The sequence below is a fragment of the Aotus nancymaae genome, unplaced genomic scaffold, assembly GCF_030222135.1.
Source record: "Aotus nancymaae isolate 86718 unplaced genomic scaffold, 86718_ANA_hifiasm-v0.15.2.pri h1tg000028l, whole genome shotgun sequence".
Classification (NCBI taxonomy): domain Eukaryota; kingdom Metazoa; phylum Chordata; class Mammalia; order Primates; family Aotidae; genus Aotus; species Aotus nancymaae.
Genome location: NW_026988441.1, coordinates 17597802 through 17614253, shown reverse-complemented (window position 1 = coordinate 17614253; position 16452 = coordinate 17597802). Strand labels below are relative to the sequence as shown.

Genomic DNA, 16452 nt, shown 5'->3' with positions numbered 1-16452 from the left:
TTGGGATTACAGGTGTGAGCCACTGCGCCCAGCCACAAATGATAATTTTTAAAAGTGGGATTCCATTCCAGAGGCAGTGCATGGCCATGGAACGGTGGTGCACAGTGTGCTGATGTCCCACGCCCCTACAGGGATGGGATGTGGTGGTCTGTGGCCTCTGGCCTGGGCAGCCTCCTCGTTGATGTCACTGGGTATTGTGACATCACTGGGCACTGTGACATTACGGCAAGAGGCCCAGGACCCACCAGCCCTGCCACCCCGCACTCTCCTCAGTAACCTCACGGAGGGTCCTGGGGCAGCCAGGCCATGACAACTTTATAAGACGCCATGTCGAAACGCGACGTCATCCTCACCAATGTCACCGTTGTCCAGTTGCTGCGACAGCCGTGCCCAGGTGAGGGAGGCAGCAGGGACACGGGGAGCGGGTGGAAAGCGTGGTGGGGAGCATCCACACCCTCGAACCAGTGCCGCATCCCAACTGCCCTTCCTGGAGTGTGCACCATCCAGGGGCCAGGGGGTCATCCACCCTCCCTCCCTCCACACCCGCCGGGGTGTGCTGGCAGAGTAGGGTCTACCGCGATGGCTTGGAGACCAGACGTCCGCCCCCAGGGCTGAGTGGGCTTCGCACCACTATCACCCCGGGGAAAGGGCAGAAGCGGGGGCGCATCAGAGGCTGCAGCCTGAGAGTGGTGGGAAGCAGGCGGGCTTAGGAGTGGCTTATGGAGAACTGGGTGTGGGTGGGCTGGGCTTCCACATAAAAGTAATGTTCAAGGTGCTTCGCGTGAGATGGGTTTTGCCCTCCCTGTGATGCACAAAGCAAGGACACTTGCAACCTGCCAGAGACTGCTGACCACTTCGCAGGCCAGCGCTCAGGGAAGCCTCACCACCACCTGGGAAGGCCAGTGTGTGCCTGCAGTTTACAGAGCGGCCAACAGAGGTTAAGAGAGGGCAAACCACTTCCTTAGTTTCTCAACAACGGTGGTGCACGGACACTCATTCACTCACTCACTCTAATCAGAGGAACCAGGTCTTCTGGGTGGGCTGCCCCCACTCCCACACTGTTCCCTCACTTCCCACAGGCGGGGCCACAGGGGTAGGTAGGGCTGGAGTGGGGCGGGGCTTGGGTCCAGGAGACCCTGAAAGACAAAGAAGCAGACGAGGCTTAACAGCCACGGGACTTGAACACCTGCCCTGCGCATCACTGCTCCGTGGCCTCGGGCTTCATTTCCCCTCTGTAAAGTGGGTTTATAGCGCATGCCTCTCGGGATTCAGTGGGAGGACACAGTGAGGAGCTCCACGAAGCACCCAGCTGACCCCAGGCTTTTCTCCAACCCAGGAACCCCACCCCTACAGTGGAGGGGAAGAGAGTGCAAGGCTGGGGGCGCTGGGAGAGGAGGACCATCTCAGTTTTCTTTCGAAAGGTCACCCATTGGGCTCAGATTCCCACTCTTAACCAGGGGGGCAAATCCCCTTCCCCCAACAGCAGAAACAACCCCAGGGATGCAAACATCCTCAGGTTCACCAATAAACACTAACACCTTCATGAACCTGGACAGCCACTGGAAACACCCATCGTCCAGCCTCAGGCCACAAGGTCTGTGGCACCAGCGAGAGGTCAGGGAGACAGGCCGGCTGGCCCCCAGCTCCCAGACCCACCACCTCCCAGGTGCCTTTGATTTGGTGCTAAAACTTGGACTCCCACTGTCCCCCTCCAGCCCCTTTCTACTCCCTGCTGTCTCCTATCCTCATTTCAATAGAGGAGGATCAGACTTCCCTCTTCTATTGAAATCAGCTCCTATGTGTGTGCCTTGAGATCTCACTGAGCCCTCACAGCAGCCCCTAGATGGAGGATCAGCCCTGAGAGGTTCATTAACTTGCCCAAGTCCACACAGCAGCAGGTGTCTGTGGGCTGAGCCAGGCTTGAGTTTCCAGCTTGAAACTCTCTCAACAACGCCACCAGGTCCCCGGAGTCTCCACTTCTCCCCTCTTCTCAAGCCCGCCTCTGTAGCTCAGGTGGAAGCGCACCTCCAGGCGCGGTGTTTTTAAGTGCAGTCTGGGAGTGGAAGTGTGTGGAGAGGCGGGAGCCAATATGTGCTTCCATGGGCTTCACAGAGTATGATACACAGTACTCTCTAAGCTTCCCTGGGGATAAGAAATGCCTGGAGTGCTTATTAAAAGCAGGATTCCTGGGCCTCTGTACACACCTACTGAGTCCGATTTTTCTAAGAAGAGGCCTCCTCAGGTATTCTTTTTTTTTTGAGACAGAGTCCTGCTCTGTCGCCCAGGCTGGAGTGCAGTGGTGGGATCTCAGCTCACTGCAACTTCTGCCTCCCAGGTTCAAGAGATTTTCTTGCCTCAGCCCCCTGAGGAGCTGGGATTACAGTATTTTTTAGTAGGGAACGCGGTTTCTCCATGTTGGCCAGGCTAGTCTTGAACTCTGACCTCAAGTGATCCTCCCGCCTTGGCCTCCCAAAGTGCTGAGATTACAGGCATGAGCCACCACACCCGGCCACCCAGCTGATTCCTATCAGAACAGTTTGGGGACCGCTAGGCTAAATCAATTATCAGACAAGTTTGGGGAACAATCTCCAAAATACTAACTCGTGTCAGATGTTTCCTGGGCTCGGTCATAAGCACTCCAAGTATTACTTATTTAATTCTCACGACGACCCCCTCAGAAAAGTACTTTTATCTCTCCTTACAGAGGAGGAAACTGAGGCACAGACAATGTCACTGCAAGCAATCTATGTTGAAAGTACATATCCATTTAATTAGAATCTCCGGGGAAGGGCCCTTGGCAGTGATATTTTAAACAAGTTTATTCTGTAGAGAAAGTGGGTTTGGGAAACACGGGGTTAAACAGTTGGTCACTAGAGGCCAGGGGCCAGGAGCCAGTAACAGATTCTGGGCAGCAAAGACAGTTCATTCTCTTTCATTTTGGTGGTCAAGCAACCCATTCCCTCCCTTCCCCTGCACAGTCACCAGAGCACCGCCCCCACCTGAGCCCAAGGCTGAAGCAGAGCCCCCGCCACAACCAGAGCCCACACCAGTCAGGGAGGAAATAAAGCCGCCGCCGCCGCCGCCGCCACCTCCTCGCCCTGCTACTCCTCCTCCTCAGATTGTGGCCCGGGAGCTGACTGTGGGCATCAATGGGTGAGTCTACTGCAGCCCCCGATCAGTCTGAAGCCTTAGAGCCCAGCCCCTCCTCTGGCTGCTAACTGGGGGCACCTCCACATTTCCCCCATCAATGCTTTCATTCCAACAACCCTGGAGAAATAGCCCAGAGTAAGTCAGATGAGGCCTCACCCTCAGCCCACATTCTGGTGGGGAAGACAGAAATTTCAAAGAAATGAGATTGTGCAGTGGTGTGTGTTTTGAACAGTGTAGAAGCCAGTGGAAAGGTAAGGCTGGAGACGGCAGTCTTCGCCAGTGGTCAGGGAAGGCCTCGGGGAGAAGGTGACATTGGAATAGGGCCAGAGTGAAGAGAGGCAGCCAGGTCCCAGGGCACCTTGCTGTGGGGAAGGAGTCTTCCAGGCAGCGAGACAAGCAGTGACTCTGGGGCGAGGCGAGCTCAGTGTGTTCAGGGACAGCCAGGATGTCAGAGTGGCTGGTGTCCACCAAGCAAAGGGGAAAAGGAGGGAGGCCGGTGGGAAACCCAGGAGATGCTGCTACACCACAGTAAGGAGTGTGGGTCTTGTTTTACTGATGGACAGTCGTGGATATTTTCATGCCAAGAGACGTAATCTGTCTTGAAGTTTTAAAAGATACATCCAGGCTCACACCTGTAAACCCAGCACTTTGGGAGGCTGAGGCAGGAAAATCCTTTAAGACCAGGAATTTGAGACCAGCATGGGCAACATACTGAGACCCTGTCTCTACTATATATATATATATATATATATATATATATATATATGTGTGTTAAAAATAGGGGTTAGGAATCAGGCACAGCAGTGGCTCACGCCTGTAATCCCAACACTTTGGGAGGCTGATGCAGGTTTATCAACTTGGGGACAGGAGTTTGAGACCAGCCTGGCCAAAATGGCAAAACCCCATCTCTATTAAAAATACAAAAATTGGGCCGGGCGCGGTGGCTCACGCCTGTAATCCTAGCACTTTGGGAGGCCGAGGCGGGTGGATCACAAGGTCAAGAGATCGAGACCATCCTGGTCAACGTGGTGAAACCCCGTCTCTACTAAAAATACAAAAAATTAGCCGGGCATGGTGGCGCACGCCTGTAGTCCCAGCTACTCAGGAGGCTGAGGTAGGAGAATTGCCTGAACCCAGGAGGCGGAGGTTGCGGTGAGCCCAGATGGTGCCATTGCACTCCAGCCTGGGTAACAAGAGCGAAACTCCGTCTCAAAAAAAAAAAAAAAAAAAAATACAAAAATTATCGAGGTGTGGTTGTACGCACCTGTAGTGCCAGCTACTTGAGAGGCTGAGGTAGGGGAATCACTTGAACCCAGGAGGGAGAGGTCGCAATGAGTCATGATAGTGCCACTGCACTCCAGCCTGAGCAAAAGAGCTAGATTCCGTCTCAAAAAAAAAAAAAAGGAATGGGGTTAGGGAATGGATCAGGAGAGGGAGCTGCAAAAGCAGTGAAGGGGCTGGTGAGGTTATCTTGGCAAGAGATGACTGTGGCCTGCACAGAGGTGGTTGCCTTCTTCTCCTGGATTAAGGTTTCCCACCAGTCTCCTTGAAGGAGCCTCCTCTCCATTACCCCTTCTCTCCCACCCCTTCCTCTGTCCGTCCCTGGCCAGATTTGGACGCATCGGTCGCCTGGTGCTGCGCGCCTGCATGGAGAAGGGTGTTAAGGTTGTGGCTGTGAACGATCCATTCATTGACCCAGAATACATGGTCAGTAGCAGGCAGAGGGCAGGAACAGCAGGGTGGGACTAGGGTGGGAAGGGGGTTCAGGGGAGCTGTATGGAGGGCTCTCAGCTGCAATGTGAGACCTTCACCAAAGGGGGGACTCTCTAGGGATGCTCACCCTGCCACCCCAAGACTAGGAGCTGTTTCATCCCCCACAGGTGTACATGTTTAAGCATGACTCCACCCACGGCCGATACAAGGGGAGTGTGGAATTCAGGAATGGACACCTGGTGGTGGACAACCATGAGATCTCTGTCTACCAGTGGTAAGGAGAGCATCTGTCTGATGCACAGCCCTGACATACTGCGGCAGGGGATGTGGAGGTGATCCCAGCCTCTCACCTGGGGTTCTGAAACCACCCGCCAAATTGCATGTGCATGCCTCTAGGTACTGATTAGAAGAGGGGAGTCTCAGGTCCTTCACCCCCAAAATGGTTAAGAAGTACTAATCCGAAAAGATGCCTTACTGTACTCAAGAACGCTTTTTCTTTTTATTTATTTATTTATTTTACAGACAGGGTATCACTGTCTTGCCCAGGCTGGAGTGCAGTGGTGTGATCATAGCTCACCGCAGCCTTGACCTCCTGGGCTCAAGCAATCCTCCCACCTCAGCCTCCCAAGTAGTTGGCACAAGCTACCAGCCCTGGCTAATTTTTTGTAGAGGCCATTTTGCCCAGGCTGATCTCAAACTCCTGGCCCCAGGCAATCCTCCCACCTTGGCCTCCCAGAGTGTTGGAATTACAGGCATGAGCCATCGCGCCCTGCCTAGAATGCTTTTGCTTTAACGATCATTCGCACGTTTTCTCATAGGCATGTCAACATGTCCAGATCTCAACTCTTGCTTCCCCGTCAACTCCACACTTACTCAGCACCCATTGGCCACTGCTGGTCAACTGTAGCTGAATTCCTCCAAAGGGAGGAGGTATAATGAAGCTTGTGCGAGCACCTGTTCCCATCACAGCCTGAATGAGTGTTTCGAGTTTATTTAGAATGCCCTGGGCCGAGAGAAGGGCTGCATTCAGTTAGTTGTGGGGGGCTTAGAATTTTATTTTTGTCTGACATTCACCTTTCTAATGTAAACCGTTAGCCACTCCTGGCTCTGTGGCTGCCTGGGGCTTTTAAACACGCACGCCCACAGCTGCCCACACGCACCCACACATGCACATAGACGCAGGCACACTAGAGAACCCTGTCCAGGCCCAAGCGGGGATCCCCAGCATCCCTCTCTTTGTACTTACTGGGGGTAGGGCAAGTGATAAAGGGGCAGGGATGAGTGCAGGAAGTTTATGGGTGGGGGCGCAGAGACTGGAGAGTCAGTGAAAATGGAAGAAAGCTGCTTAACCCGTTTGAAATCATGACACCAAAAACAACTCCAGCACTGTAGTCATCACGCAGACTTCAAGGTGGCCACCCCCATTCCTGCCACTTGGAGCTATCTCCCTTCCCCACCTAGCTGCCCCCTCCGTCCCCGCCCCCACTCAGGTGCTGCCTTCTCTGGTCACTTGTGCAATGAGGTCCCCCTCCCCAGTCCTCTCTCCATCCCTGCACTGTTGGGCTGTACAAGCCAGGCAGTGTGCCTGCACTCTGCCCCATGCCACCCCACGCCGCCACTGCTAGCTGGGTGACCTTGGGCAAGGGACCAAACTTGCCTGAGCCTCAGTTCCGCCCTGTAGCTGATGGGGATGATAAGCAAACCCACCACAGCGGTAGCTGCAGGCACAAATGGAGTGAACACGTGTTTGTGGACACTTAAAGGGGCACTTCCCACAAGGCCATGGCCTTGCAAGGAGGGCTCTGTCAACTGGTGCCACCCTTTGCTCTGGCATTAGCAGGTACAGGCCCCGGTAGACATTCAGAACTTCCTTTGAATGAATGAATGGAATCCTCAAAACAGCCCAGTGGGCAGGAGGCTGGGGCCATGACAGCCTGGGGGAGGGCCTGGGGTCTTCTGGGGCACACTGTTTGCCTTAGGCCAACTTAGCAATTGCTGCAGAGGAATCTGAAGTGTGCCTAATTTGGAAGGCAGGAAATAGGAGGTATCTGAGAAGAGCTAGTTGGGCTAGATGATGGAAAGTGGACTGACAGAAAGAGGATAACCATGTGCTATGGCCCTGCGGGGCAGCCCATTCATTCATTCAGGCAGTGGAGCCAAGAGTGCAGACCCAAGGTGAGGCCAGCCTGCCTGCACTCCAGCAGGCTCTGCCTCACTCCCCTCCCCTCTGCCCTGACAGGGGTAGCACTTCCTCCTTGGGTTGTGCAGGTTACGTAACTTTAATACGTGTAAGGCACTTAGAATATGGGCACAGGGCAAATGTTCAGTAAACATGTATAAAATGGCTAACTAAAAAAAAAAAAAAACATGAGGTCAGGTACAGTGGCTTATGCCTATAATCCCAGCACTTTGGGAGGCTGAGGTGGGAGGAAGTCAGGAGTTTGAGACCAGCCTGGCCAACATGGCGAAACCCCGTCTCCACTAAAAATACAAAAAAAAAAAAAAACTAGCCGGGCGTAGTGGCGCACGCCTATAATCCCAGCTACTCAGGAGGCTGAGGCAGAAGAATCGCTGAACCTGGGAGGCAGAGGTTGCAGTGAGTCAAAATCGTGCCACTGCACTCCAGCCTGGGTGACAGAGTGATACTCTGCCTGAAAAAAACAAAACAAACAAACAAAAAACCGTGAAGCCAGGCACAGTGGCTCACGCCTATAATCCCAACACTTGTGGGAAGCCAAGCACCACTTGAGCCCAGGAGTTCTAAAGCACCCTGGGCAACAAAAGTGAGACCCCATCTCTACAAAAAAATTTAAAAATTAGCTGGGCATGGTGGTGTGAGCCTGCAGTCCCAGCTACTTAGGAGGCCAAGGCAGGAGGATGGCTTGAGCCAGGAAGATCAAGGCTACAGTGAGCTGTGTGACTGCACCACCAATCCAGCCTGGGCAAGAGGAAGACCCTGTCTCAAAACCAACCAACCACAAACACTGATTGAACCCCCGCATTGAGGGAAGCAGGATCAACGGCAATGGAAACAGACCAACACTGGCCGAGAATCACAGAAGCAAAGCCGGTTACTCATGATAAACCCAGGAAGGAAGAGAGCGGAATACAGTTAATTTACTTAATGCTTGTTGCTAAAGCCAAGTAGAAAACAGCAGTACTAGATGTATGTTTCAAATACAAACGTGTGTCAAAATGCCAAGTAAAAACGTAAATTTAGAAAACAGGAAACTCCAAACCTCCCTTACTTTTCTAATGTAAACCAGGAGCCACTGCTGACCCAAGGCTGCCTCAGGCTTCAGGCTTCCTCCAGGAGCTTTTTCTTTAATGCAGTGTCTGTTTTCAGAGACTCTCCTGGCCTTTGGCAGCCGGCTTCCTATTGCAGGAGCTGAGGGTCCAGGAGGGTTCATGACGATGTTGTCAGCGCTGGGGGCCAGAAAGCAGCTGGGCAGGCCTCACAGTCACAGAGTCCACGTCCCGGGCAGGGTATGAAGAAAGGGTCTGGGCTGGCTGGCACGTTAGGGTTGGTGCCTCTGAGGAATTTGAGGGCTGAGTTGGGGAGGTCACTGCCAGTACCCAGGCATAGCAGGGGTGGTGCAGTCCACAAAGGGAAAGTGGTCTGAAGCAGGGCAGTGGTGAAAAGCAAGGCCAGCAGGGTGCGGTCCATCTGGGGCAGGTAGGTGTGTGGGGTGGGGGACGCAAGTGGTTGCAGGCGGGCCGGCACCTGCAGGAAGGCACATACTCAGCCTTCCAAATGGCGAAGGCTGTGGACTCTGAAGGTGGGGCCCACACAGGGGAGACTGACTCAGCCCTGCCACTACCCCGCAGCAAGGAGCCCAAACAGATCCCCTGGAGGGCTGTTGGGAGCCCCTACGTGGTGGAGTCCACAGGCGTGTACCTCTCCGTAGAGGCAGCTTCGGTAAGCTGGGGAGGTGTGCCCAGGGCCGGCTAGGGGGACGATGGCGCCAGAAGCACCTGACACCTGCGCCTCCTCCCCAGGACCACATCTCAGCAGGTGCTCAACGCGTGGTCATCTCTGCGCCGTCGCCGGATGCACCAACGTTTGTCATGGGTGTGAATGAAAATGACTATAACCCTGGCTCCATGACCATTGTCAGGTAAGGGGTCAGCGACATCCTGCAGTGTGTGGGTGGCGCCCGAGGACACACCAGGCTATAGAAGAGGGTAGACTCATCCTCCCCACCCTCAGCCCCACTGGATTCCTAGTCAGTTGGCTTCTGCTTCTCCTTCCCGAAACTATCTGCTAAAAATGCGTGACTTCTGGAGGACAAGCTTGGGGAGCCTCCCCAGCCTCCTTCAGTCTGACAGCGTCCCCATCAATCCCTCTCACCCTCATCCTGACATTTCACAAGATGGGTAAGGGTGGAGGGCAGCTCCGCGTCTTACCTCAAAGTGCCCATGCACACCTTGGCTGTTTCAGCAACGCGTCCTGCACCACCAACTGCCTGGCCCCCCTCGCCAAGGTCATCCACGAGCAATTTGGGATCGTGGAAGGGTTGATGGTGAGTTGAGGGGCTGGGGCAGGAAGGATGGCAGGGAAACCCAACCTGTTCTTCCAGGGCCTTGCTTAGTGTATGGAGTTAAGAGGGAGAGGCTGGTTTCGGGAGGAGAGGCCCACCAGTGCAGAAGTCAACCCTCAGGCAAGGCTGGACCCTGGCCTGCACACGCCCCTCCTGTGGTCTGTGGTGGTGGCCCCACCAGCCTCCACACCTAGGCCACCACCCTAGTCCTGGAAAAGAGCGGCATGGGAGCTTAGGAGCATGAAGGCCTCATCATGGTCCTCTTCTTCCCCAAGACCACAGTCCATTCCTACACAGCCACCCAGAAGACGGTGGACGGGCCATCAAGGAAGGCCTGGCGAGATGGGCGGGGTGCCCACCAGAACATCATCCCAGCCTCCACTGGGGCTGCCAAAGCCGTGACCAAAGTCATCCCAGCACTCAAAGGGTATGAGGACCAGAAGCTGCAACCAGGGTGGGGGCACACCCCGGGAGAACTGGACTGGCCCTCAGTCCTTAAGGGGAAAGCAGGGGCCTGGCCCCGTCTCAGGGCAAGGGGAAATGGAGGGTGGTGTCCCTAAGTTCTGACTCCTGCCCCTCATGGGGGATTCTCCAGGAAGCTGACAGGGATGGCATTCCGGGTACCAACCCCGGATGTGTCTGTCGTGGACCTGACCTGCCGCCTCGCCCAGCCAGCCCCCTACTCAGCCATCAAGGAGGCTGTAAAAGCAGCAGCCAAGGGGCCCATGGCTGGCATCCTTGGCTACACCGAAGATGAGGTAGGTGCTGAGTGGGGGAGACCCTGGGAAGAACCCTCTGGGCAGGGGACACGATTTCCACTTGCCAGGGAGCTGCTCTCAGTGTGCCAAGACAGAAACTGCAGGGTGGGGAGACCTCCCTGCCTCAGGGCCTTTGCACTTACTGTTCCTTTCATCTGGAATGTTTGCCCCCTGAGCGGTCACACAGTCTGTCCTCACTTTCTCCAAGTCTCTACTTCAGTCTCCCTCTTCAGCAAGGCATCCCTCAAAAGATGTTTTTGTGGGCCTATTCCTCACCAGAAATTTCATTTTATGGTCACTGTTGGCCCCAGTGGCATGTACAATCCAAGAAAACAGGGATTTAGGGGCTGTGTTTTCATTTTTGTGGCTCCGGCATGGGATACAGCAGGTGACTAATATATGCTTAGTGAACAGAAGACAACAGCTGCCATTTTTTTCAATACTCACGTAAGGCCAGGCCATGACCAGGCGCCTTCTCTGTGAGAAGTGGATGTCGTGGTCATGGTGGACCCCTGCACGTCCACCTTGGTGCTGTCTCCCTGCATTCGCTCCTGCAGGTCCACCTTCCCACAGTCACCAGGATGGTTCATTTTAATGGAATCACATTATAAACGTTTTCAGGAGTGAAAACACTCCTGTGGCTTTTCATGACACTAGGGCTAAAACTCTCAGGTCCTCCATTCCTGCAGCTCCTTCCACCTGAGACACATGCTGAGGGCTGGAGCCAGCCAGATCTTCCTAGTCATCCAGACCCCGCTCATGGCCACCTCTCAGAGAGCCCCTCCATGCAGGCCCATTCCAAATGCCTGAATTATGCCTAGGAAAGAGATGTATGGGTACAGCATGAGGGTGTCTGTGACCTGTGCCCGCTGGCCAGACCCCGACAGACAGAGCACCCATCTGCCTTCGTCATACCCTGTCCTAGAGACTGGACACGGCAGGGCTACATCACATATTGTAGATGAATGCATGGATGGACGATGTGCCTAAGAGTCTGGGCCTGAGCTCCTGGAGGTCCTTGCTCTGCCGCCCACACTTATTGAAATTCGGACGCTCAGGTCGTCTCTACGGACTTCCTCGGTGATACCCGCTCGTCCATCTTCGATGCTAAGGCCGGCATTGCGCTCAATGACAATTTCGTGAAGCTCATTTCATGGTAAGGGGGAAAGGGCTGGAGACTCAGTAGGAAGGGAACTAAGGGGTGGTCGGAAGGGACCCCCTTGAACCTCCCGACCCCTCCTCCTCAGGTACGACAACGAATATGGCTACAGTCACCGGGTGGTCGACCTCCTCCGCCACATGTTTAGCCGAGACAAGTGAAGCGGGAAGGTCCTTTCTTTCCCTCCCAGGGGCCAGGGCTGGAACCTGTGCCTCCCGTTCCAGGATCTGGCTCTCTGGCTCTCCAGGGGAGGAAAGGCACCCGGGGTGGGCGCCCCACGCCGCTGAGGCCATGGTGAAATAAAGAACAGTGCTCACAGTTGCGTCCCGCATCTCTGCCGCCGGTCGCGGAGGGTTCTGATTCGGGTTTAAGGCCTGCCCCACACTTATTCCATCGCCTGCGCCCACGGGCGAGGGGTCGCGCTCGACTCCAAGCCGGGTTCCACTTCGGGAGACTGGGACAGCGGTGGCAGGGGAAACCCCGCATGGCCGAAAGTCGCTCCCCACAGCGCTGGGCCAGGAGCGCTTTGAACCAGGGCCGGCCACGGGCGCTCTGACGTCACTGGGCGCGACGCCCCGCGCCGGGACTACGGCTCCCAGAAGGCCGCGCGCGGGTCGCGGCCAGTCAGGTGGGCTCCAGGCCCTGACCGCGGCGAAAGCGCCGGCGGAGCCGGAGACCCGCTTGCGGGAGACGCCGCCTCGCCATCCCCGCGCGGGTGGGACCGGGCGGCCGGCGTTATGACCCTGTTTCACTTCGGGAACTGCTTCGCCCTCGCTTACTTCCCTTATTTCATCACCTACAAGTGCAGCGGCCTGTGAGTGCGGGAAGGGCGCGGGGCGGAGAGGGTGCGGGGCCTGGGCCGACCCTCACCGCCCGCTTCTCCAGGTCAGAGTACAACGCCTTCTGGAAATGCGTCCAGGCTGGAGTCACCTACCTCTTTGTGCAGCTCTGCAAGGTGAGGGCCGTCGAGACCCCACGTGTCTGGCCCCTAGGCTCTGCAGACCCAGGGACCCGCCCCCGTTGCGTATCCCCGATGGTGGGACCGCCTTCGGGACTCCGCAATAGGATTTTGTCGGGATACCTAGAGAGGATGGACTTTAAAGAGGGCACGACCTGAAAAGAGGCCTAGAAGCAACTTTGCGTAGCACTTAGTAAAATTGAGAAAACCTCAGTAGTGTGCTTGGCTAAGAGGTTTTTTTGGTGCAGTTAAGAGTATTCACTGATTCCCCACCAGCTGCTAACACTGCCCAAGGAGCAGCACGTTCAGACCTGACGCAGATGCCCTGTGATCACCCAGAACTTAAACTTCCATCCCCCTCGAGGACCCGGGGACCTATCCTCTATCTCTCCCATGCCTGTAATCTTGCCATCATCTGGTGGTTCCTCTTCCAGATAGGCCCCCGAAACCTGTCCTGCCCTCCTTGTACAAACGAACTTCCCACGAAACCCACGTGGTTGATCGTGATCCCCTCACCTTGAAGTGACCTCTTTCTGCTTTCTGTTCTCAGATGCTGTTCTTGGCCACCTTCTTTCCCACCTGGGAAGGTGGCATCTATGACTTCATTGGGGTGAGAGGGGCCGGGGAAGGGGAGGGAGTGCAGGAGTGGGGCTCCCTGTCCCCTGTGCTTACTTAAGCTTCAACCTGACCCTCAGGAGTTCATGAAGGCCAGCGTGGATGTGGCCGACCTGATAGGCCTAAACCTTGTCATGTCCCGGAATGCCGGCAAGGGGGAGTACAAGATCATGGTTGCTGCCCTAGGCTGGGCCACCGCTGAGCTTATTATGTCCCGGTGCGTGCAGCAGCCTGGAGCCCAGACCCCTGAGAAGGGACACCTGGGTTCCATGGGGGTGCTGGAGGGCGGGGGCTCAGAGCCTGGTGCGGAGGGTGTCTGGGTACTAGAGAATCCCATCCTTTGCCTTCCTCAGCTGCATTCCCTTATGGGTCGGAGCCCGGGGCATTGAGTTTGACTGGAAGTACATCCAGATGAGCATAGACTCCAACATCAGTCTGGTACGCAGTCCTGCTCTTGCCTGCACACATTTCTGCTTGTGGCCATAGTCCTCCCCGAGGCCTGGCCCCAACTTTCTGCTTCCCTCCAGGTCCATTACATCGTCGCTTCTGCCCAGGTCTGGATGATAACACGCTATGATCTGTACCACACCTTCCGGCCGGCTGTCCTCCTGCTGATGTTCCTTAGTGTCTACAAGGCCTTTGTTATGGAGTGAGCTGGGTGGGGTTTGTGGCTGGGTCCAGAGGGGAATGGGTTATCTATTCTATTCTCACTCCCTCATTGTGACATTTTCCCACAGGACCTTTGTCCACCTCTGCTCGCTGGGCAGCTGGACAGCCCTGCTGGCCCGGGCAGTGGTAACGGGGCTGCTGGCCCTCAGCACCTTGGCCCTCTATGTCGCCGTTGTCAACGTGCACTCCTAGGCTTGGTGTCTCAGACATTGGCGTACCTTTTCCCTGCCTTGCTCCAGGTTTTAGTGAAGTAAACAGTATTTGGAAAGCTGCTGCTGCCACCATTTCTCTCTGTTGGGAACTGTCTCCCAATACCGTGCCCACCTGGGTCCCAGAGGCCCTGGTTCTGGCTCAGGAGGGAGGTAGACCAGCTGGAAGCTAGCCAGTCACTGACTTGTGCCGTGTCCTGGAGCAGTTCCGCAGGCTCCTTGTTTTCTGAGAGTAGACAGAAGATTTGGATGATCTCTGAGCAGTGGCAGAGGCCAGGGCCCTCAGGGAACAGGTGATAGCGGGGAGCTAGACTCCAGAGAGGGTCCTTGGGGGGCTCTTCCTCTCCTTACAGCCTCAACCTGGGCCTCCCCACGTGTGCCCTTCCCGGGCTGGTTACTTCTGAGGCACCTGGCCCCAGTGTCCCCTTCCGGTCTGTCCTGTGTGTGGCAGCCAGGGGGTCTGTCTGAAATCTAAGCTTGTCATTCTCCCACTTGTGACCCTTATTACACAGTGGACAGTTCAATTGCTCGGCCTTTGGATTTACCCAGCCAGCAAAACCGGCTTTTCTGAAACTGCTCCCTGGAATGATTTGCCCAGTCAGATTCTTCACATTGTTCAAGCCATGGGGTCAGCATGGGGCTGGGGGGAGAGTCGTGACTCTGAGCCCCTCAGTTCTGTGGCCCGCAGATCAGATCCCAGCCTGAGCCTTCTCAGGGTGGAGTAGAAAGACAGCTGCAGCCAAGAAGCACAGCAGTGGGGCTCCCAGCTTGGACATTGTCCTGGGTGCCCCCCTCCCTGCACCCCATGCCCTCAGCCTTCCTTGATCCACTAAAGCCAGCTCCCTGCCCCATTCCCCACCTCTCTCTGAGGGGGATGTGTCAGAAGCTTTGAACGTCATGTTTAAGCTCCACTTCGATGCACACCCTCCCACTCAGGAAGGTGCTCCCCAGCCCTGGTGTTTCAGTGGGGTGCCCCAGGGAGCAGGATAGGGCAGTTGCCCCTCCTCCTCCACCAGGCTGTTGAGGTTCCACATGATATTATTTAAGCTTGCGCCTAGGAAAGCTCGCTATGACCGTCTCGGTGTTTCCAGAGGGAGCATTTGCCCTGAGGCAGGGCAGCCGCCATCTGGGCCCACTCTTCCTCATGGTTTGGAATAAAGACAGGGTTCAGAAGTCTCTTGGGAGCTGAAAATGATTGATCACCTTGATGTTGATGTGGAAAGGAAGTAGATGGGGCAGTCTATCTAGGTGGACTTGTGACAAGGTCACTTTCTCCCACACTTCCATGCCCCACATACCTCTTTACACATTTTGAGACAAGTGTCAGTTGCAGAAATTACCAACTGGAATAATCCCTGCTTACATGGGGTTCAGGGAGAGAGACTGGAGTGGTTAGGGCTAAGTTGGCAGAGGACAGTGAAGCCTAGGCGGCAGGACTCTGGTGAGCCAGGCTGCAGGTGATTGGAGTTATGATGGGGAAACACCCGGGTTATGGGGACCCACAGGAGCCGCCTGACCTGCCGTGGAAGCAGTATGGGCTCCCCTGAGCAGAGCACATGCGAGCTGAGACCTAAAGAATGAGTGACTGGGGCAAGGCAGAGGTAATGGTCTTGAGGTCAGAGGGGAGGGCCTGTTTTCCCTGAGGGAACATAACTGGTTGGAATGAGTTCAAGGGGGGCTTGTGAGACTACAGAAGCTGGCAGGGGTCAGATCACAGAAGGCTTTGGGAACCATGGAGAGCTCTAGGCAGAAGGACAGGGTCAGATATGGCTTTAGGGAGCTCTGCATGGCTGTTATCTGGAGTGGGGAGGCTGAGACCAGGAGGCCAGGGCTGGACCAGAGCAGGGCCGGTGGGGTGTGGGGAGTGGCTAGAAGCTAAGCCCGGGTGTTGGTGATCAGTGGACTGTGTGTATTTATTTACCAGCAGCGGGTGCCATGGGGCGACAACAGGTAAGGGAGGAGCAAAGAGTTCCAGGATAACAGGAATTTGGGGTTTGTAAGCCCCAGGGCTCACCATGTTTCCAGGGGAGAAGGGACCACACTGATGGGACAGTGGGACTATCAGATTGAGTCAGTGCACGGGTGCAGGTTTGGGGGAAGATGCAGAGGCCAGTGTAGGTCACCTCGGATACTGGGGGAAGCTCGGGACAGATGTGGGTCTCACTGCAGATAACTGAAGCCACAGGGGCCTGGGGGGCTGTGATCACAAGGAAGGAGAAGCCCAGGCCCTAGCCAGAGAAAACCATAAGAAAGAGGAAGAAGCTGGGCACGGTGGCTCACGCCTGTAATCTCAGCACTTTGGGAGGCTGAGATGGGTGGATCACGAGGTCAGGAGTTCAAGACCAGCCTGGCCAATGTGGTGAAACCCCATCTCTAAAAAAGAAAGTGGAAGAGAGGTGAACAGAGAAGACTGGGAAAGGAGCAGCAGAGGTGGGAGGTTGGGAGATGGGGAGGACAGGTATCTCCAGCAGTCAGAGGGGTTAACCTTTCAGGTGAAGGGTGTGAAGAGGGGACCTCAAGGAGTTGGTCACAAACTGGCCACTGCTGGGACAGAGGAGCAAGCAGGTAGGCTCAGAGGGGAGACACCTGTGGGTTGATGTACAAATGACTTGGGCCCCTTGTGTCCGCGAGCCCTCAGGAGGGAGAAGGGTGCTGAGAATAGAGAAAGCCCAGAGGTGGT

General features: G+C 55.6%; 2 protein-coding genes across 2 annotated transcripts; both read left to right on the top strand.

Annotated features, from left to right (window-relative positions):
• Positions 1 to 246: 246 nt before the first annotated feature.
• GAPDHS (glyceraldehyde-3-phosphate dehydrogenase, spermatogenic) lies at positions 247 to 11692 on the top strand. Its single transcript, XM_012438007.2, has 11 exons — positions 247 to 394; positions 2979 to 3153; positions 4761 to 4857; positions 5031 to 5137; positions 8692 to 8782; positions 8863 to 8981; positions 9305 to 9386; positions 9680 to 9831; positions 10000 to 10162; positions 11221 to 11318; positions 11410 to 11692. The coding sequence occupies exons 1-11, from the start codon at positions 328 to 330 to the stop codon at positions 11480 to 11482; spliced, it is 1224 nt and encodes a 407-aa protein (XP_012293430.2). The 5' UTR covers positions 247 to 327; the 3' UTR covers positions 11483 to 11692.
• Positions 11693 to 11943: 251 nt separating this feature from the next.
• On the top strand, positions 11944 to 13835 carry TMEM147 (transmembrane protein 147). Its single transcript, XM_012437999.2, has 7 exons — positions 11944 to 12135; positions 12207 to 12276; positions 12830 to 12889; positions 12975 to 13111; positions 13248 to 13332; positions 13422 to 13543; positions 13632 to 13835. Exons 1-7 carry the CDS (start codon positions 12059 to 12061, stop codon positions 13753 to 13755), a joined length of 675 nt encoding a protein of 224 aa, XP_012293422.1. The 5' UTR covers positions 11944 to 12058; the 3' UTR covers positions 13756 to 13835.
• The last annotated feature ends 2617 nt before the right edge of the window (positions 13836 to 16452 follow it).